Source organism: Penaeus vannamei, chromosome 3 (assembly GCF_042767895.1).
Source record: "Penaeus vannamei isolate JL-2024 chromosome 3, ASM4276789v1, whole genome shotgun sequence".
Classification (NCBI taxonomy): Eukaryota; Metazoa; Arthropoda; class Malacostraca; order Decapoda; family Penaeidae; genus Penaeus; species Penaeus vannamei.
Genome location: NC_091551.1, coordinates 10912737 through 10935236, shown reverse-complemented (window position 1 = coordinate 10935236; position 22500 = coordinate 10912737). Strand labels below are relative to the sequence as shown.

Here is a 22500-nt window from a genome sequence, read left to right as displayed (position 1 = left end):
GGCAGACAGACAGAAAAACAGACCACATAGATACTTAAATGAATAGATAGAAAGATATAAATACATAATAAGACTGCTTCAGTCATTCAATAAGTTAAAGAAATGCCTGTACCTCGTAATCTTTCCTTGACATGTGCAAAATCCCCATATCTGTGCTAATCACACACACAATTCTTGACCATTTAGGCCACTGTCTGTTATCCATTTAAGGACTGAATTTAAGACAGAAACAAAAACCATGTAATAGTCACTGGACTACTTTTGTTGTAACACACGCAATTCAAATTCAAAACTGATGGAATACCTCAACAGAGAGTTCAACATCACATGGTACTTTCTCATACAAAGTTGAGTGTAAAGGTGTCCAAGTCATTTGCTATGGAATACACAAACAAAGCAAAATGTGTGCTACAGAAGGTGGCTTAACAAAGAAAAAAAGCATCGATTTGTGCATGCATGTCTGTAAAAAAATATGAGTTACTGGGCTGCATTTACATACATTTGAACATCTATGTTAAGAGAAACAATTTAATCATACATTAGATCATTTATGTACACAATTTTTTCCTCAAGAGGTTTCTTCAGTGTTTCAGAAAGCAATAAAGCACTCCATACATTATCAACACAGGTTTATTTGGTGCAGACTTTACAATGATTTTATCTAAATGTTTGAGCAAAAGGAGATAATTGTACAAAATATAGGAAACTTTCTGCTTTTCATTTTTTTTTTCATTTTCCAAGATCAAGATCAATAACTTCATACTTAAAAATAAATCAATAACTTCATACTTGAAAATAAACTTTTCCTAGAATCTACATTTTCTGATCCAATCCAATTCTCATTCATTAAAATCCACTCTAATGAATTAAACACTCAACAACTGCAAACACCTGTCATTATTAATTTTACTATTTACAAATAACATCAAAACATATTGTAAATCTTATCATTTTTCATAATAATTAGTACATTCATGCTTATCTAAAGGACCAAAAAGCAGTGACCTGTAGAATTGGGCTGATTCTATAGAATATTTGATAATAATGGAATCCTGAATTAAAATTTGACATGTAGCTAATGCCATGTTAAATCTTACTTGAGAGAATTAGCTTTTAATCACTGACTGCAATAATATGGAATGCTGTGTGAATATTTCATTTTCTGAATCCTAGGGTAATCATAAAAGGCATGTCTTTATTAAGCTAAGCTTCCTACTTTCTACTTTACACAGTAAAGCTCTAACCCATCAATTATAATCCTAAACTACTGAGAAGCCTTGTTCTTCAGTCTCCCAGGCCTAAGACAGCCTAAAACTGTCTCTTTTTTTCCTACCATTTACAAACTCCTTGTTCCTCATACCATATACTTCATACTATAGGTCTACATATTTTCCAATTCTTCCCTTTCATTTCTATAGATACTCCTCCAACCACAAGACTTCAAAACCACCCGACTCACCATCGAAAAATATGACCCAAGTTCTTCTCCCAAATCACAAAGAAAAAGAAAATCACTGGAACAAGAAAAATGCATGACCAGACAAACAAAAGCAATGGCATGCAGAGGGAGTAGGCGAATGGGGGAGGGGGTGAAGAGACTCACATCATGGAAAATGGTCGGATAAGTGGTGAGGATGGACTCAAGCAGTTCCAGACCAAACGTTCTCATCCCCTCGTCAAAGCCTGTCTTTTAACGCAAATGTAAACAAAAAGATGGTAGCAATAAAATTAAAAGAAAGAAATTAAAAATGAAAAAAAAAAAGATCAAGCTCTTCTATTGATATTCGAAAATTAGTTTAACAGAATAAAGGGAGGAGAGGGAATTAGATGTCCAATAGTGCGGTACAATTAAAGTCATAAATCATTAAGTAAGAAAATCACTAACATTGTAAAACCTCTTTAAAGTCTTCCTGTTAGTTTTTAGTAAGGCAGTAGACTGCCTCGCTTTCTTTTTTTAATATAAATTTAGCCCCCAAATGTATTTGTGAAAAGGTTGAAGCTCCATACAACCATATTGAATGTAAGATGAACGGTGTTACCATTAACCCCTTGAATCTGGTTGCTTCGCAGCAATCACATGGACCAAAATATGAGCACTAGGCTTACATAAGTGGCTGCTCTTCCAGGTGTGTGTGTGTGTGTGCGTGTAGGCCAGGCATATGTGAACACTCATGTGCAGTAACAAGACTCTATGCCTCTAAAATAAAACTATTGTCTCATAGGTTGAATTCTAAAATAAAAAATCTAAATTTAGAATTTTCTAGTTTAATCCAAATAAAGAGAACTTTACAAATACAATAACAGAAGCAATAGCCAAAGGAATTATAAATAAAGAATTACCATCCAGGCTGAAATTGTGCAGAGAAAGCTAAATTTAATTTGGGAGGCCCTAATGCAGTCTGATGAGTTAAACAATATTTGTTCACATTACTGGACACAAATGCATGTTTCTTTATATGTATACCTAACAATGCCCAACAATGTACTACCATTTACTCAAAAACATAAGTTCGGTGTGAAATACATGAATAGGTCTAGAACTATCCATAAAATCAACAAACTACTTGACAACTGGCCATCTGCACTATCTAAATAAATCTTTGTCTCTTTGGCAATTATGACGATCATTAAAACTGAAAGAGCATGCAGTGAAACAAAAGAATGTTTTCTTTTTAATATCCTAATGCATAACTTAGCACAGGACTGAATTCTCCAACTAAAACTAGTATGAAAATCACTTTCATTTAATGCAGTCATCACACATAAATAAGTCTCTTTTATATACTCTTATATACTAACATAGTTTTAACATCCTGAACAGTCCTGAACCTGTCTTAAAATTTTGAGTGACGACAGGAGAAAGAGATGTAGGGGAAAAAGTTTTTGAAGACTGAAATTTTAAAGAGGCTTTACACTAACAAGAAAATAATAAATAAAAAATATAAAAAAATAAAAATAGATAAAATAAATCATAAAGAGCATTGCTTCTCACTGCATACAGAGCAAAGTTCTAAGAAACTCTTGCAGTGATAAGGAATCTAAGCAGAAAAAAGGGAGGATTACCTAGGCAAAATTGAGAATTAAAGGTGAATACAAAAAAATAATAATAAAAAAATAATACCATAAAAAAATAAACAAAATCATTAATTTAAAAACTGAATCAAAAAAAAAATTTAAAGGCACAATACATAATCACATTAAACACTTACATGGTAAAAAACAGCCGGGAATGTTGTAAGGACGGACTCGAGGAGTTCTAAGCCAAAGGTGCGGGTCATCTCTGTGAGACCCAATAACCATAGGGGCTGGTCAGCATTCACAAGCTGCACCAGGTCCTATAAGAGGGAAGAGACAGGTCAAAACAATATTTCATTCATGAGAGATAGCAGTGTTGTAAAAAATATATATGCAAAGTGCTTACATTTCCTAATAAATTTTAAAAAAATGGAAGATGGTGTTTCAAGAACACTTTGCAATACTCCTGTTCTATCTCCATAACAATTATCTGCCACAATTTTAAGCAAGGATACTAACAATCTCATTTGCTATTTTCTTAAATATATAATAAAGTAATAAATTCAACCTTCACCTATTTTATTCAACAATACAATCAAAATTCCTGTGTCTGTTCATTCTTAGCCCAGTCACAACAGGAGCTCCCAATGCATCAGGGTGCATATGAAGTCAGCTGCTCGAGGAAAAAATCAGAAGCAGAGGAAACACAAAATTACCCCACTCTTGACTTGACTTGACTTGACTACAACATAAAACAATTTTTAGGTAATGAGGTTTAAAGAGAGAGTTTAAGGCTACTTTTGACATAATAAATGCAGGGCCAAACACATGCACAACTATTTAGTGTGCATAGCTTAGCACTGGCTTGACTGCAAATGACACAATGTCATCCTGGTGTTAGTGGATATAACATGATAAGACATTATCTGATGTCTCCCTGGTATATGGGAGGTATTAAAACTTCATTCAACAGTATGTAAGAACTGTGTGAATTAACATATCAATGACATTCTAAAAAGGAAACAAGAAGAAGAAACATCTATGCAAAGACATTCATCTCAATATATATATATATATATATATATATATATATATATATATATATATATACATATATACATATATACATATATACATATATACATATATACATATATACATATATACATATATACATATATACATATATACATATATACATATATACATATATACATATATATACATATATATACATATATATACATATATATACATATATATACATATATATACATATATATACATATATATACATATATATACATATATATACATATATATACATATATATACATATATATACATATATATACATATATATACATATATATACATATATATACATATATATACATATATATACATATATACATATATACATATATACATATATACATATATACATATATACATATATACATATATACATATATACATATATACATATATACATATATACATATATACATATATACATATATACATATATACATATATACATATATACATATATACATATATATATATATATATACATATATACATATATACATATATACATATATACATATAAATATATATATATATATTTATATTTCCTTAACAAACTGCATAAGGAGCAGAGAGTAAGATCCTTGTACCTGGAACATGAGATACGCGTCAGCTGCAGCAGGTCTCAACGTCTTCGGTGGACTGGAACTCAACACCTTCAACTCCTCAAGGTTCACGCTCTCATCTGAGTCATTTTTGTTTCCCCTGGCAATTTGGAGACAAGTTAGCAAAATCATTGTAGGAGGGAAACATCAGTGCTAATATTTAAATATATTCTCAAGAAATGTTCTAATGTCTCTGTCAAGCATGAAAAAATCTTCTAGAATTGTCAAAGAAAATTTGGAATTAAAACACGACTATAAAAGTAGCATAAAAACAAATTAATCAATTTGTAAAAAATATAATTCAAGCAATTCTTTGTATGATTTCTCTTTTCCTTGTTTATCTTCATCTTCACTCACATTCTGAAGCTCATCATATGACTAATACATGTCCATGGAGATTAACCCATTAACGGCGGTATATTTTGAAGAAGAAAATTAAAAGATTCCGCCCACCGGCCACGGCTTGCTGTTGCATCAGAGCGCGAGCCCTGATACAGCGTCACACTGGCGGGACGCCAGCAATGTTTATTTTTTAGGGTGTTTCATATGTGGGACACCCGTCGTTAGTGGGTTAATGGTATGATTTGCATATCAAAATTGAGATTATAATGAAATTACATATCCTGATTTGAAACTGGTTGTAAGCTGTTTTTAGCATATCATAGTAAGAACTATTAGAAAAATAATGAAAATACTATACAAGTGATTTCCAACCAACAAACTGAAGTAAATGCTTTACAATCAATCAATCAGTTAGATAGTATCTAGTGTAGCCTAAACTTCATTCAAACAACCTTGTAAATAGCTAATGAATTTTCTTTTTAAGTTGAAATGTTATCATCATCAATGTTTACAATATCAATATTCATATCAAAGAATCATTATATCATACTGATTAAAATCATTAATCAATAATATAGTAATTCCTTGCTCTTTGAATTCTCAGAATGATTCTCCCAAAATTGGTCCCAAAAAGTATTCCTTCGCGCTTAAACTACATCTCCGTGGGTTTAACATTCTAATATTGCTCTGAAACTATATTAAAAGGAAGGAAAGATTTCAACAAGTAAACAGAAATGTATTGGTTGTTAGTTATCTTGGCCACTTAGGAATTCCCTTCTGCCCTTGGAACACATCATAAGCTCTTGTAATTCTTTTTTTACCTTATTTATCTTATCATCTTATACCTTATTTGTCTTAGACTTGCTCTTAGCAAGTCTATGACACATAAGGTATTCTTAGAATATTTCCATTCAGTTGGTATTAGAAAACCCAATAGTTAAAATTTCCAATGACAGAACTTTTATAAATACCAACTATGGTCTTCTATCAAGAGAAATTATGGCAGGGTTGTAAACTATAACCATGGGGCATAGCCTTTCATGCCCAAAAACAGAAATATCAAGCACATGAATAAATATGAGACTGAACAAATTTAATAAATTTTGTATTTACCAATAAACCAACCAGCACAATTAACATCATGTATCAAAAAAAATTCGCAAGAAAGAAAATAAAACATAAAACCTTAAAAAAATAAAAACGTGAAGCACTTACTCCTCCTCTTGATAGTGTTTTGCATCCTCTGCAACAACCCTTTCAAACACTACACTCACAAGCTGGCGCACTGTGGCACTCGCAGTATTTACAACAGTAGCATCCTTAGTGAAGTGTAGTCGAAAACATAAAACTAGTGCCTGAAATGTGAAAAAAATAAAATAAAAAATAAAAATAAAAAGTTCCATATACTTGAAAAGAAAAATTCATATACAAAAATTAAAGGTTTACATATTCTACAGGCATAGCAATGTTGATTTCATGGAACAACAGAGGAATATCAATACATTCAACTTCACTAAATCAAATAATTTTAACCCCCTATGCCAGGAACATACTCTGTCCACCATGCTTTTCTTTTTTGTATTTAATTTATTTACAGATGGATTAGTCTACAAAGAGTCAATTTCTAGACCTCATCTATTTACATAATTCCTTGAATTAGAAAGAGGTTAAATTAACAATCATTATAATCATTACCAACACTACCATCACTGCTGTTGTCAATATCATTGTTTTACTTATTTGTTTGCACATTGACAGGTTCACCCACATTTAGACACCAAGGAGTCAATTATAACCCTATTTGATTGTAATTAGTTACACCACTCTTCCATGTTGTTGTTGTTGTTGTTGTTGTTGTTGTTGTTGTTGTTGTTGTTGTTGTTGTTGTTGTTGTTGTTGTTGTTGTTGTTGTTGTTGTTGTTGTTGTTGTCATTACTATTATAATCATTACTATTATAATCATTACTATTATAATCATTACTAATATAATCATTACTAATATAATCATTACTATTATAATCATTACTATTGTAGTCATTACTATTATAATCACTATTATCATCATTACTATTATATCATTACTTTCATCATTATTGCCATTATGATTACTGACACTATTATTATTGACACTTTCATTATTAACACTATTATTATTGAAATTATCATCAATGACATTAACAATAATGACAGTATCAGTATTGTCACAATTATTATTGACATTATTATTATTGACAGTATCATTACTAATTTCTTTACTATCATCATCATGATTACCACCATCATTATAATGCTCAGGATAATAGGATAAAACCTCTTTTTCCTAAAAATTCAAGGAATGTGGTTAACAGGTAAAGTCAGGTTAAGGGCTCAGCCACACAAGCGCTTTTTTCAGCAACCCATTTGTGATATCATCCACCATTCGATGTTATCCTGTGGGTAGTTTCCCCACTTGCTAGTCATCACACATGGCATCTATGGTTGCCCACATGGCCCTCCTAGCAGGTTATTTGTCATCTTATGTAGAAATGGAGGCTTAACGATTATTAAAACAATGTATCGGGGTTCGTTCATGGTTGCAGAGAATAGTAAAAGTATATATTATAATCTGTTGCAAGAACTTTGCTCCGAGGATGAATAAAGAGAAGCTTCTCTGAGGAACTTGGAAGACACACGTATGTAAACAATAATGATGTCATAGATACTTTCAAATTGATTTCCATATAAAAATAACAAACAATTGTAAAATAAAGGAAATAAAATACAATATTTAAAAATCATATTTACTTAATCATATATGATTATCCTTATTTGTGTAGTTAAGTATTATTTTCTTTGCTGACTCCAGACACTCTTGCCATGCCCATTTCACCGATTGCTAAATGATCCATATCATCTGCTTCTGCTTGTGACTAAGTAGTAGATTATGTGAACTTAGAAGATGAGGGAAGTGGAAAACTTCAAGTTACCTCATTTGAAAAATGCTTGTGTGACCACACCATAATTGCTCCTTAGTGACTATATACTTTTATATACAATACATGTGTATTAGATACAGTACATGTGTACAAGCATTGCCTGTGTAATAAGTAAGAAATAAAATCAAAATTTACAGAAGGACTTCACATAAAATATTTGTGAAATATATCCTTGTTTGAGAGTTTTGTTTTTTTCTTTTTATCATGTACTCATCTATTTGTAGACAAATAAAAAAATATCCAAAAATTGAACAGCAAAGTGTACACACACTTCAAAATTTGCATATAACCATCCCACTTAAAACTACCTTTTCAACAAGCCCCTATTCTTGGTTTAGATATTATCTCTGCATCTAACCCTCAAGAAACACACAAAACACTATGCCATAACAAAAGCCAAACACAGCACAGACATCATCTCACCTTTGCAAGGTTTGGTCCCTGGATCACAGTGCTTGTAGTAAGTAATAAAGTCACCGTCTGGAGAACCTTGAGCTCCTCCACACCTGTTTCCATCAGCATCCACAGTGTCTCCACAACATGCTCTCCACTACTTTCATCAACAACATCAGCCACTATTAGGCGTTGCATTATTGCTAAAGCTAGCTGTAGTGATAAAAAGCATATAATGTTAATCTTTATAATATCCTAAGGAAAGTCATCCTTATGGTAATAAATGAATACATATTTGGTATTAATATGTGAGAAATATTATGCAATCAGTCTTATATATCATTATATTATCAAGCTATCAATTATCAAACAGAAAAAAAATCATGAAATGAGAGCCATTACGATTAATTTCTGTAATACGTTACAACTTTTTATTTCTTTATTCACAAAGAAAATGTCACATTGTAGCTAAGCTTTACCTTAACAATTTTGGGGTCCTTCGTTTCTGCAGCCTGCACAAGTGGGTAAAGTATCTGAGAGGTTATTTGGGCCAGCGAAGACTGGGGGTTCATCGCTGCCCCTCGGACTTTGATGATGGCTTCCTCACAGGACTAAAATGAAGGGTTAAATAATATGAATCTGTGATAAAAAGATATAGTGATGAAAAAATAAATTAGATACATAGACTATTCAGCAAGATGGAATTTTTTTTATGTTGAATACAACAAAATGCTCCTTCACTTACATCTTTAATGTGAGGATATCTTTTCTTGGTCTCCATGCAGAGGGACTTGAGGTCATTCTGCAAGGCATCAAGGATCTTGGCGGCTCTCCCTTCATTAGACATGGCTGCAGAATTCATGTGTTATTTTCAAAATTTCCTGTTCTCTCCAGACCTTTGTATTTTCTTCCCCCCCTTTGTCACTTGGTGTTCTTGTTCTTTTCTGTCTTCTTATCTTTTCTCTTCTCTTTGCCACACCTGCCAAGAGGTCACTGTTTAGTATGTGAGAAGGTAGAAGGCAGAGAGAAACAATTCTTGTCATGATATGCAAAACAAGGGGCTTTAATCACGCTTTTCAACTCTCCATCAAAGATTTTTTTTTTATTACACAAAGTTTTATGTCTTTCATCCTCATGGAAACATTTTCTACACAACAAGACAAATATCAAAGACAACCTATTCAAATTATATACATAAAAATGACAAAGTCTATCAAATGACTTGAAAAAAAAAGATTACAAAAAGAAAATCCCATATTACAATAGCAGGTGAGTCCAGAAAAAAGAACAAGGATTCACAACATGAAAAGCAAAGCAGCAAAAGACTTAAGAACATCAACAAAAACCAAGTAAATTATTCAGAATAAGTTAGAAACGCCTGCGAGTGAAAGACGAGTGTGTGCTTCATGGATTAAATGTAATGCTGATGTCATGATGATTAGCACAATAAGGGAGCCAAGGCCCATCTTGTTTTTGCTTCTATATGACATAACATCTTTTTATCAAGGTTAATAATCTGCAATAGAGATACAAGGAATGATGTGACACAATGAAATGCTTGAGAATGAATAATATATATTACAGTTTTTTTTTAAACAGAGCATATCAGTAAAGAATGATAAAAGTATCAAATACTAAATTACTGAGACTGAATGTACCAAACTCACTCACTCACTCACCTACTCACTCTCACCTACTCACTCATTCACCAATTCATTCACCAACTCACTCACTCACTCACTCACTCACTCACTCACTCACTCACTCACTCACTCACTCACTCACTCACTCACTCACTCACTCACTCACTCACTCACTCACTCACTCACTCACTCATTCGCTCACTTATTCTCACTCTCACTCACTCACTCACTCACTCACTCACTCACTCACTCACTCACTCACTCACTCACTCACTCACTCACTCACTCACTCACTCGCTCGCTCACTTATTCTCACTCTCCCTCTGTCCCTCATTCACTCACTCATTCACTCACTCAGACACACACACACACACACACACACACACACACACACACACACACACACACACACACACACACACACACACACACACACACACACACACACATACACACACATACACACACACACACACACACACACACACACACACACACACACACACACACACACACACACACACACACACACACACACACACACACACACACACACACACACACTCATACACTCACTCTTTCTCTTTCACTCATGGTTCTTTATCTCTAGGCATCAGGATAAAAAAGTATGGGGCATACAAATGAAATCTCGGATACGAGAGGTAAGAACTGCTTCACTCAGATTATGATGTAGTAATGATATTGCCTCTACCTACCACGTGTGTCCGTGGAACATAAAAGAGAACAGCTATCAAAAGAAATGATGAAGGGGGACTCCTTCAACCCTTTGAACTGCTACTTGATAGTGTAGTTAATTAGCTGCTCGAATATAGAGGAAAAAGGATTAACTGGTGCTACGGCTACACTTTTCATCTTTGGGTTAATGGCTTCCTTGATGGACAGGGTGGAAAGGAGAGTGAAGGAAAGGCCTGGAGGAAAGTTGGAAGAAGGAAGGATAGAAGGAAGAGGGGGAAGACGGTAGATGTGAAGGCACAGTGGTATGCAGAGAGGGACAAAGGAGAGAGAAAAAGAGAATGGAAGGAAGAAAGAAATAAAGAGAATGATGATCTGATAAATTCACCCACCCACCTATGCATCAACACAACCAGAATGCAAATAAGAAATATAAAGCAATAATATACATATCTATACCATAAAACAAAATATTCACATCTATATGTAATTACACCTACCAAAAGGATAAAAAGATAGTGAGATATTAGACCACTCTATGACATCATTATCATATATCGTGCAGGGAGAATGAGATGAAGGGTTTGGCAGGATGAAATATATGCTATATAGTACCAGAATCCCTATTTCACTGATCATATTCCTTTCAAAATCAAAAAGAGGAGAGAACCATGACTATGCCTATGGGAAATGGCCACAGCCTGCTGACCTTTGCGAGTAAATTGACTATGTGAAAGCCTCAGTACATCAGCTTTGCAGAATGCTTTTTTTATTCCCTGCTTCTTTCTTTTTCTTTTTTATTTCCCATTAATAAACCAATCAATATCTCTTTCTAATTACTTCTGGTAATGAGACTTGCAATTTTATTTTTCTCTGACATATTTTTACCTCCAAAGACAGCCACCTCTTTACAAATAGGGGAGAGGATACAAGGATAAAAATTAGCTAATGATTTCATTAAAAATGAAACATTATTCTAATTACATCAAAATCTATATGAAAATATATTTCTTGGCTCTAAAGCACATGACTGGCATATACTAAAAAAATATTGTAATACCCTGGATGTGCTTCTGTGGTACTTCAGATGTCTGGGCATAAATGAAAAATTTTAACTTCTGTTAACAAAACAGTTTTTTCCTAAAATCTAAATACGAATATATTGAACATCATGACATAGCTGAAACTAATGACTAAACTTTAATAACAAGTAACACACCCAAAACATTATTTTGGTAACATTGCCCTTAGTGCCTCATTACCCACTAAAGAGTTGAATAATAGCAAGCGTTATGGAAAAAGAGGAAGTCCATTTCAAAGCAATGGCTAAACTCAATATCACCTTAACATAGTTAAACTCCAGTAAAAGCAAATAAACCTTTAGCAAGTAATTCTGGCAAGACCAGACTTGTGAACCCAGCACTTTTTTCTGAGACCTTGGGTGCAAAATAATTAGCCAAATAATTTTCAAGAGAACTTCCAAATGTAAATCAACCAGACTGGATGCACTAGTAAATGACAGATGCAGAATGGGTACATTTTCCAAATTGGTCGGAAGATACACCTTATAAACTTCCCTGGCAATTCCTTACCAAAAAAGGAATCCCTCTAAGCTCTACCTTGCCAAATGTACAAGGAGGTTTATTGGCCTTTGCAGGAGTGCAAAGTGTGGAGGCTACACAAATATCCTTGACTCTCTTTTGCTATGAGGTTTGCCGAGTCACACACATACTTGTCTCCTCATGGCTTTGTCTTTTTTATTCTTTTTACTATTTGTATACATAAAAACACATTTTATTGCTTTAAATTATAAGTATACAATACATTGTTTTATAAATGTTATATTTACTTGCAGAAACTTCATTTTCAATCTCTCTAGTAGTAACTTGGGTAATTCTTTCTAAAAGGACCACTAAACTCAATTATTCCAGCTAACAACATTGGATGCACTCCTGGGAACCAGGGGCAGTATTCACTAAAGGTCTATCAGTGTTCTTTGTGATTCTGTCTCTCATTTGCACTGTTGCCACATCTCAAAGTTGGTAATAAAACAAACATTTACATTGTTATATACTCTATGAAGAGAATTGATTGTAGCAATGGGTTCAAAATACATACTGCAATAAATCTTACTTTTATAATGATAATAGTATCAAACATTTTATATATTTAACTAAAATTTGGGCAACCCCTGGTATGTTGCCAATGAATCAGCTGTGAAACTGCATGATGCCATTTATATTTTTGAATAGAAAATTGCTAAAAATATGTTGAAAGCAGATCAATTAATGGTTGACAATATATCAGAATGGGCCTCCAAAGTCTGTTTATCATAACTGATGTGTGATTATCTTTTTCTACTTTTGACACAGCATATTTGTCTGAGACTGCTCATGAAAATGTCTTTGACGTGCAGTTTTTGTCTTTGGCTCGGTCAAAGCTTTAGGACAGGTGTGGAAGTGTCTCAAGTGTGCAAAAACTGTTCTTAATAATATTATGCAAAGTTACACAAATCTGTAGATAATTCTGCTTCAAATATGAGAGAAAAAACTTGGAAGCCCCATTTAATTTAATGTCAAATGTTAATCTAATCCTTTCTTATATCTTACACCCATTTTCTATTCACAACCATAAGGATTGTCTTTAATTCTATCCTTATACATAAGGACAGTCTTTAATCTATTTTTATGCAATTTTTTCTCTGCTGAAGATAATTCCACTTTGGAAATAAGAAAAGCTTCGAGGCTACTTTTGATAAATCATCAAATATTGACCCACTAGCGACGGTACATTTATAAGCCGAAGATAATATTTTTGCAGGCGGCTTCAAAATCAGCACTTGGTCGAGTCCGGCAACCTGCCCACACACGACAAAATCAGAGCACATGCTCCAATCTGGCATTGCACTAGCGGGACGCCTGGCAATGTTTACTTTTCCGGGTGTTTCATATATGGGACACCCGTAGTAAGTCGTAATGGTGCCTGCCTTTACAAATGATGCAATGACAATAAACATAGGATGCCACATTACATTTAAATATACTATATGTGTAATATTACCGTTGTGATATAAGCATGATTTATAACCATATTTACCTTATCATACTATTATAAAACCATTACCAAAATAAGGTTTATAATAATTTACATGTTTGTTCCATTACCAGTTTTAACTTGAGATGTGGCAGCAGTGCAAACCATACACAAAATCAAAAAGAACAGTCATAGACCTTTCATAAATACCCCCCCAGGGTTTCTTAAGGAGGAGAGGGAGTTACGAACAAATCACTCATACCAGCCAATATAAAAGTGAACGAGTTTAAAAATGAAAGTCAAAGTAAGAAAGCAGGTTCAGTCCCCAGATACCCTCTCAGCCACTGCATTTCCCCTGGCATATCTTACTATGGAGAGTTAAGGTTTGCCATAGTTGGTAAGGACCAGAAACTTTTACCTTTAGCAGAGATGTGGAAGATGATTCTGCTTTTTTACATGGTTACCATTCAGGTAAGTTGTATGCTGCATGATAAGGATGAACTCACACTGGAGGGATAAGGAGGCTTAGCTGCAGAGCCTGCCTGTTGACACTGCTTTTTTTTCTTGTGACTTTAGCACTCCTGTCTGGCAGTTACTATCATCCTATGTGTTCCTTTTTTTCTTTCTTCCTTTCTTTTATTTCTCCTTGCAATGGTCCTACTACATATAAGAGTCATAAATATCTAAAACTTAAACATTTGCCTGTACAACCATTATAGTACCTTTTATGATATGTACTTAATATATCTACGTCAGGCACCATGTTACTATACATTCATTTATTCAAAGTTGTTTTAGTAAAGTTACTTTAAACCAATATCTCCTTCTGGATAAAGAACATGCTTTTCCAAGTATTTCTGGTGCAACTTAAAAGATTTTGATAATCATTCAAGTTGGAAACTGCTAGGAGTTGACAAAGACCTCCACCTATTCCTTCATGGGAATTCAGCTTTGGGGTGTGGCAAGGGGTAGAAAAAGAACAGTACTGGGCTTAGTTTAAGCGATATTTATACATTTCTGTCATTACTAGGAGTCTACACCCAATAGGAATCCCCTTATAACATGCCTGCTGCTCCCCCAGAATGAAAAATCTCAAACATAGCTAACCAGAGAGACAGAACCCAAATCGGTCTGAATAATACACGTTCCGTGTGACATCCCAACAATGATGAGGCGAAGGCCCCACAATGAATAAATTTCTCACCACAAGTTCTTGTGCAAACTATGGAGGGTTTTAGCTATTCATGTATCCATTTACTATACCTGTTATATTTCATTAGCAAACACCAATAAGGGTTGTTCATTAATTAACAATGTGGCCTTAACTTTGGTCATTTACCATAATAACAATACATCTAAGCTAAACTGGTTATTCTACCGTATATGACAATCGGAACTTCCCAGACAATATCTATATCATCAGATTTATTCTCATGTGACGAGAACGAATCTGATGATCATTTCCGTAGGAATCACAGCCAGTAATCTTGATTTGTTAAGTCCTGACAGCAGGGGACGTCACGAAGTGTATCACGGAAATTATAGGGTAAAACAAGCTGAAATTTGAAGAATAGATAACAGAAATGCATAAAACCATGACAAAAAATGCTTAAAACTGGCTAATGTAACTTTACGGATGTGTCTACCATCTTTGAAAGTCTACGGACCAAAGCGCTAACTTTAAAAAAAACTCTGTGGGATTCCAACTCATCTTTCTGTAAAATATACAGCAGGAGAGAGCATCGAACAGACTTGGCAATGTCACTTCTGTCATGAATACATGGAGGATTCTTTGTTTTCCTGGATGGGGGTTGAGGAGTGGCAGCCCCCTACATAGGACAATATAGTGAATGATTCTGTGCATATCATTTACATCTTACCCTACAATTTCCCTGGTACCTTTTATGCCCTCCCCTGCTATCAGGGCCAAGAATGTGGGGGTTGGGGAGCTTCCATGCAATAAAACCTACATATTTACCCTGTAGCTGGTGAGAGGAATCCAATGAAACCGAAATCTTCACAATGCGTTAAGGCAACGTATTCTAAAAAAATTACCTTTTATCTTGTCTATAAATGATCCTTTTATGCTCAATAAAACAACCTGACACATCATATACATATATTCATTAATCTTGCCTAGGTTAATAGTTCACATTATTATGATCTTTGATAAATTTATCATTAAGCAGACTGCTCTATCCTTCATCTATATAGAATGTTTTCATTACATTTCATTTGCATTTTTCTCTGCACTGCACTAGATGTCACACTTAAAACTGATACCTCAAAAAACACACACCATCCATGAGAAAGAAATATCCACAGACACAATCATCCTTATTCACTTGCAGAGAGTTGACAACTGCACATAAAAAACGTAACAAAGGATAAACAACAATGACCAAGTGCAAAAAAGTCAACGGTGAACCTGTTCCATCGGTGTCAGAGCTGTCACTACAGGTTACTACGGTAAACATCTAACATTTACGTATCACACCCTTGCCGGGCCTCACTTGCCTCTTATTTGGCACGGAAACGTCACTCTTGATCACTGCAGCGCCACTCCTCCGCCGTCCATGGCATCTTGATTGAAAAAAGAGGCGAAATAGCGGTGAAAAGAGCCACAGAAAAGGAACTCCCAGCTGAGTTGGCAGGTCCTCGGCGGTGTCAACTATAAGGGAAATGAAGTGTTTGTTTACATCTGGCTCGAGAGGATCCAGGCGCTTATAGTTTGAAACAAATGCCGGTGATTCTGTCCGAAGGCTTTGGCAGACGGGAGAGAAAGCGATCCTATTCTCTTGAAGTATTGCCGGAATGTCATTGAAACAAGTAGCCATGAACTTGTAAGGGAAAAGTTATAAAATAATAAATAGTAGATCAATGTATAAAATGATGACAAACAAAACAACTACATAAGAAGATATTATAGAGCAATAAGATAGACAAAGAGACCTTTGCTCTTCCGTTTGGTCAAGAGTATATCAGATTCAGTCGCTTGTATGTGAAAAAAAACTTCATGGCACATATCATTCATGTGATGAATTACATCCAAAGTATAACGCTGAATAAAAGATCTGAAAAGAAAGGAAAATCTATTCCATACTAACGAAACTAAAATCGAAAAGCATAACACGAGTGAAAAACACGGTATATTATTTGAGCTATACTTTATTCTCAGTAATAACATCCATACTTCTCTTAAACTTCTCGCACTTTTCAAGCCGTACGTGCCTTGCTATATACCCGATAGCTTTAGCGTCGACCAAAATAGTCATGGCTGATATTACTTCAACACATCAACTGACATACAGGGACGTAACTAGCACATTAGCTTTGGGGTCAACGTTTACCCCTGATTTTTATACGGTACTTAAAAAAGGAAGACAAATGGCCAATAAGGTTTTTGACCTTAGTGAGCGTCTCGTTTCTTAACATATAAAGGAATAGACCTAAATGCCGCGGGCAACAGACAACCAGCCATTTAATGTTATTCTTATGTGTGAAAATGGGAAACGGGGCGTCATGAGTGACATGAACCGCCCCTAGAATCTACTGGTCATCTCAGTAATTTAGATATCTTTATGTTGATATTTTTTGTGGAGAAAAAAATGTCATTTCGAAAATGTGTGAGTGAGTGCGCTTGCGTAGATGCGTGCGTGCTTGTACTTTGTGACTCATTGAGGCCACTCCAGTAAAAAAAGAAGAAAAAAAAAAAAGAAGTTTAGACATGCAACTGATCAAGAGCCTGGTTGGGCAAATGAAGACAAATAGGGAAATGTTTTTTCGGCGGGCATAAACACTTGTATGTTTTGAGTGGCAAGGATATGATATAAATTTCAGATCTTACCCGACAAAATTTGGAATTTTTTAGATATGCTTTTGTAAGCAAATTTTATCCATCTGAATCACAGCATTTATATAGAACGTATGTATTGAAGAAAAAAAATCAACGGGAAAATTCTATGTGAAAAGCGATTCCCATATCTATTTTATTTATTTTATTTTTTTTTTAACTGGCGCGACTGAAAAAAAAACAAAAAAAAACATTCATAACAATATCCTCAACATTTACATCAGTCTTTATAATACATCTTACCAGAAATATATCCAACCAGTTATAACAAGTAAAAAGTAATTTAACCGGACAGCCGCGCAGTGACTGTCCATAGCACGCAGGGTATCGCGTGCAGAGCTCAGTGGTCGCTGATGAGTCAAGGGGACTTCTGTGCGGTCACTTAATAGCTGCTCATGGTACAGCGCAAAAATGATCGTGTGGCTGCTCATGGTACGGTGCAAAATGTTCATGATACAGCGCAAAATGTTCATGGAAATGTTCATGATTCAGCGCAAAATGTTCATGGTACAGCGCAAAATGTTCATGGTACAGCGCAAAATGTTCATGGAACTGTTAATGGTACAGCGCAAAATGTTCATGGAACTGTTCACGATACAGCGCAAAATGTTCATGTTGCTGCTCATCATACATCACAAAATGTTCATGGAACTGTTCATGGTACAGCGCAAAATGCTCATGTAGCTGCTCGTGATACAGTGCAAACATTGTCATGTAACTGCTTATACTACTGCGCAAAATGTTCATGTTGCTGCTCATCATACAGCGCAAAATGTTCATGTAACTGTTTATGGTACAGCGCAAAATGTTCATGTTGCTGCTCATCATAAAACGCAAAATGTTCATGGATTCGCAAACAGTTAACACACACAGGTTATGCATGTAACTTCGTGTATATAAACTAACATACATGCACAAACCTATAGATATTATTGTATCTGACTCTCTCTCTCTCTCTCTCTCTCTCTCTCTCTCTCTCTCTCTCTCTCTCTCTCTCTCTATATATATATATATATATATATATATATATATATATATATATATATATATATATATATATGAACAGAGACAGACAGGCAGACACAGAAACAGGGACAGACAGACACAGAGACAGTCAGACAGACATATACAGACACAGTGACAGTCAGACAGACAGACAGGCACAAAGGCGGAGACAGACAGACAGACACAAAGGCGGAGACAGACAGACAGACACAAAGGCGGAGACAGACAGACAGACACAAAGGCGGAGACAGACAGACAGACACAAAGGCGGAGACAGACAGACAGACGCAAAGGCGGAGACAGACAGACAGACACAAAGGCGGAGACAGACAGACAGACATAAAGGCGGAGACAGACAGACAGACACAAAGGCGGAGACAGACAGACAGACACAAAGGCGGAGACAGACAGACAGACACAAAGGCGGAGACAGACACAAAGGCGGAGACAGACAGACAGACACAAAGGCAGAGATAGATAGACAGACACAAAGGCGGAGACAGACAGACAGACACAAAGGCGGAGACAGACAGATACAGACAGACACATGGGAAGACAGACAGACAAGCAGAGAGAAAGAGAAAGGGAAGCACACATGCAGATCTAAGTACTATTTGTGGAGTATCTGTGTCTGTAAAATGATACCGATCTGGAACTTTTTGTATATGGTCGGGATTTTCCGTGTGACACACACACACACCCCACATACACATACACCCACACACACACACATACATCCACACACACATACACCCCCCCACATACACAAACACCCACACACATACACCCCCGACATACACATACACCCACACACACACACACATACACCAACACACGTACGCACGCATGTACGAACGCAAACACACACACACACACACATACACCCACAAACGCACACACGCACACACAGATACACACATACACGCGAACACGCACACATACACATACATATATATGTGTGGGTGGGTGTATATATACATATATATATATACATATATATACATATATATAAATATATACATAAATATGTATATATATTATATATATACATATACATTTGTGCATATATATACATAAATACATATACATATATAGATATGCATATATACATATATATATATATATATATATATGTATATATATATATGTATATATACATATATATATATATATATATATATATCTATATATATCGAAGAAAGCTGAGAAAAGAATATATATATATATATATATATATATATATATATATATATATATACAGACACACACATATATATATGTATACATATTATGATGGTAGCTTTGTTTTGATCTCCAAGAGCGCAGTCAAGAGTCACCGGCGACATTACCCCCAAGCGGCCCGGGATTCAGATTTTCCAAAAGTCTGCAATTTATTTTTACAGCCGAAGGAGAATGCAAATCCACATGGTTCGAGGAAACGAGTCCTGTAACGATAAGACTTCCATTACGAGTACACGCAATTCTATCGACTTCTGCCAACGAAGTACTGAACATTCGAGTCTCGGCAAAATTAATGCGATGTGCCTTGCCATGCTAAAGCTCCTTCGTGGTTGCTAAGCATTAAAGGATGGGATTACGTGCAGTTCTAGAAAAAGGCAAAGAGGAATATTTTGCAGAAGTAAGATGTGGTTCATGTTATTTTCACTACATGGACAATTTTCAACGTCGAAGGATTTTTGTCAATATGTTGATACACACACACGCACACATGTATAGACACACCCACATACATGTGTGTGTGTGTGTGGAGATAGAGAGAGAGAGAGAAATTTATTGGATAAAAGAAAGGAAAATAGTCACAAGTTGAAAGCTACATTTTTACATTACTGTAACTAATTATCCTTTATATTAATGCCAAAAACAACGACATATTTGATCTTGTAATTTAATAATTCGCATATGGAATTTCAAGCGAAAACTTTCTCATCATTTCCAATTAACGGAGAGCGAACCCGCGGACCTTTCGCAAGCACCTCATTATTCGCCAGAAAGAAGATCTAGTTAACGATAATATAATAAAATCCGCTCACAGAATACCTCCAGATGTTTTTAACCCCCCCCCCCCGTCTCTCCCTTCTTTCTTTCTCCTCTAATTTTCTCTCCCGGTACCCCTATTCTCTGTCTTTTTCTGACTATCTTTCTCTTTCTCTTCCTCCCTCCCCTCCCCCCTCTATCTCCTTGAATTTATATATATATATATATATATATATATATATATATATATATATATATATATATATATATATATATATATATGTGTGTGCTTGTGTGTTTGTGTATGTGTGTGTGTGTGTGTGTGTGTGTGCGTGCGTGTGTGTGTATATTATATATATATATATATATATATATATATATATATATATATATATATATATATGTATATGTATGTATGTATTTATGTATATATATATACATATGTAATTATGTATATATATGAAATATATATAATATATATATATACATATATATATATATATATATATATATATATATAATATATATACATACAAACATATATATATATATATATATATATATATATATATATATATATATATGTGTGTGTGTGTGTGTGTGTGTGTGTGTGTGTGTGTGTGTGTATATATATATATGTATGTATGTATGTATATATATATATATATACATTTATATAATGTCTTCTCATATCTCTCTCCTCTCTTCCCTTTTCTTCCTTCATCCTCTCTCCCCCCTTCTCTCTGAGTCTCTACCCAACTCCTCCAGCTAGAGAAAAAAAGACTCGCAAATATGGCGCGGCGCAAATACATCGTTGATCCTCTTATAGTCACTCTGAGTGAAGCTGAGTGGGTCATTTGTTTACTCGGGAAGATCAATGGAAACAATTGGCCAGCGTGTGTGTGTGGCTCCGACGCGGCGGGTCGAGGAAGTAGTAACGAGAGGTGGGCGCCTAGCATTCGAGTTTGGGAAAAGAGCCGCGGTAAATATGTTTGGTAATTATGGTATTTAAATGTCTTCCTATGCGAATGTGATGGTGATGATAATAATAATGATGATGATGATGATGTACGCACTGAGGACAATGTAAACAAATTTCAAAATAAATGTTTTTTACCATTCGTTTTGCTTGTTTACGAAATCTACGAGCCTGTATACAGTGCAAAGTTCATACGATAAGTTAAACAGATTAATAGACTATTAAATGACAAACTTTCGAGTGTAGAGATGTCCAAAGAAACAGCAGGTGTGAAGTTTCATGAGTAACTACGAATTTGTTAACCTACTTAGGGCGAACTTCCATAACTGGCAAAGATAGACAGGTTAACTTCTTTCGTCCGTGTTAATGGAAAAGATAAACTGAACTCATTTAGATACTGAATATAGAGATTCTGTATGAGGTATAAAGAGACATTGAAGGCGTTAGGGTTATCGCATGATAAGCATCATACTCTCCTTGTCTTTAAGTGTGCGACAGGAAAAGAATGGTGAAGAAGTTAAGGTTATCTCTGAAGGAATGTTTATGCCTTGCGTTCTCTTTACACCAGGGATTATACACGTATTTTGTAATTAGCTAGCAAGGACAGATATTATATCATCATTTTTATCATTATTCACTTTCATTGCCCTCCGTTTTATACTTGTGGCGTGGCGGAAGACGTAACGATGACGTCATTCACGAGGTGTGGCATAAGTATGAGGACACCTGTACACACGACTTTCTTAGAGAAAGTGTGTAAGGACAGTTGAGAGTGTGAAGAAGTGGAAAAAGGTAAGTAGTCACAAAAGTCACAATGTGCATATGTATACTAGGTAACTAGCGAACAGTGAAATTTTAGTCATCATCTGTATTAGTG

General features: G+C 34.8%; 1 protein-coding gene across 7 annotated transcripts in view; it reads right to left on the bottom strand.

Annotated features, from left to right (window-relative positions):
- Positions 1-16459, bottom strand: part of mon2 (Mon2 homolog, regulator of endosome-to-Golgi trafficking) — a 34191-nt gene extending 17732 nt beyond the window's left edge. For 3 of the 7 annotated variants that reach the window (XM_027380497.2, XM_027380499.2, XM_027380498.2), the window contains exons 1-8: positions 16309-16449; positions 9168-9401; positions 8902-9033; positions 8453-8635; positions 6270-6409; positions 4698-4812; positions 3210-3335; positions 1604-1687 (exon numbers count right to left, since the gene is read on the bottom strand). In XM_027380497.2, coding sequence (XP_027236298.1) covers positions 1604-1687; positions 3210-3335; positions 4698-4812; positions 6270-6409; positions 8453-8635; positions 8902-9033; positions 9168-9284 — 897 coding nt within the window. In that variant the 5' untranslated portion in view covers positions 9285-9401; positions 16309-16449. Of the gene's footprint in view, positions 1-1603; positions 1688-3209; positions 3336-4697; positions 4813-6269; positions 6410-8452; positions 8636-8901; positions 9034-9167; positions 9402-10781; positions 10802-16308 lie in introns of those variants that run through there. The other 4 variants (XM_027380501.2, XM_070141102.1, XM_070141096.1 and 1 more) reach the window with 3 other exon arrangements.
- Positions 16460-22500: the final 6041 nt, after the last annotated feature.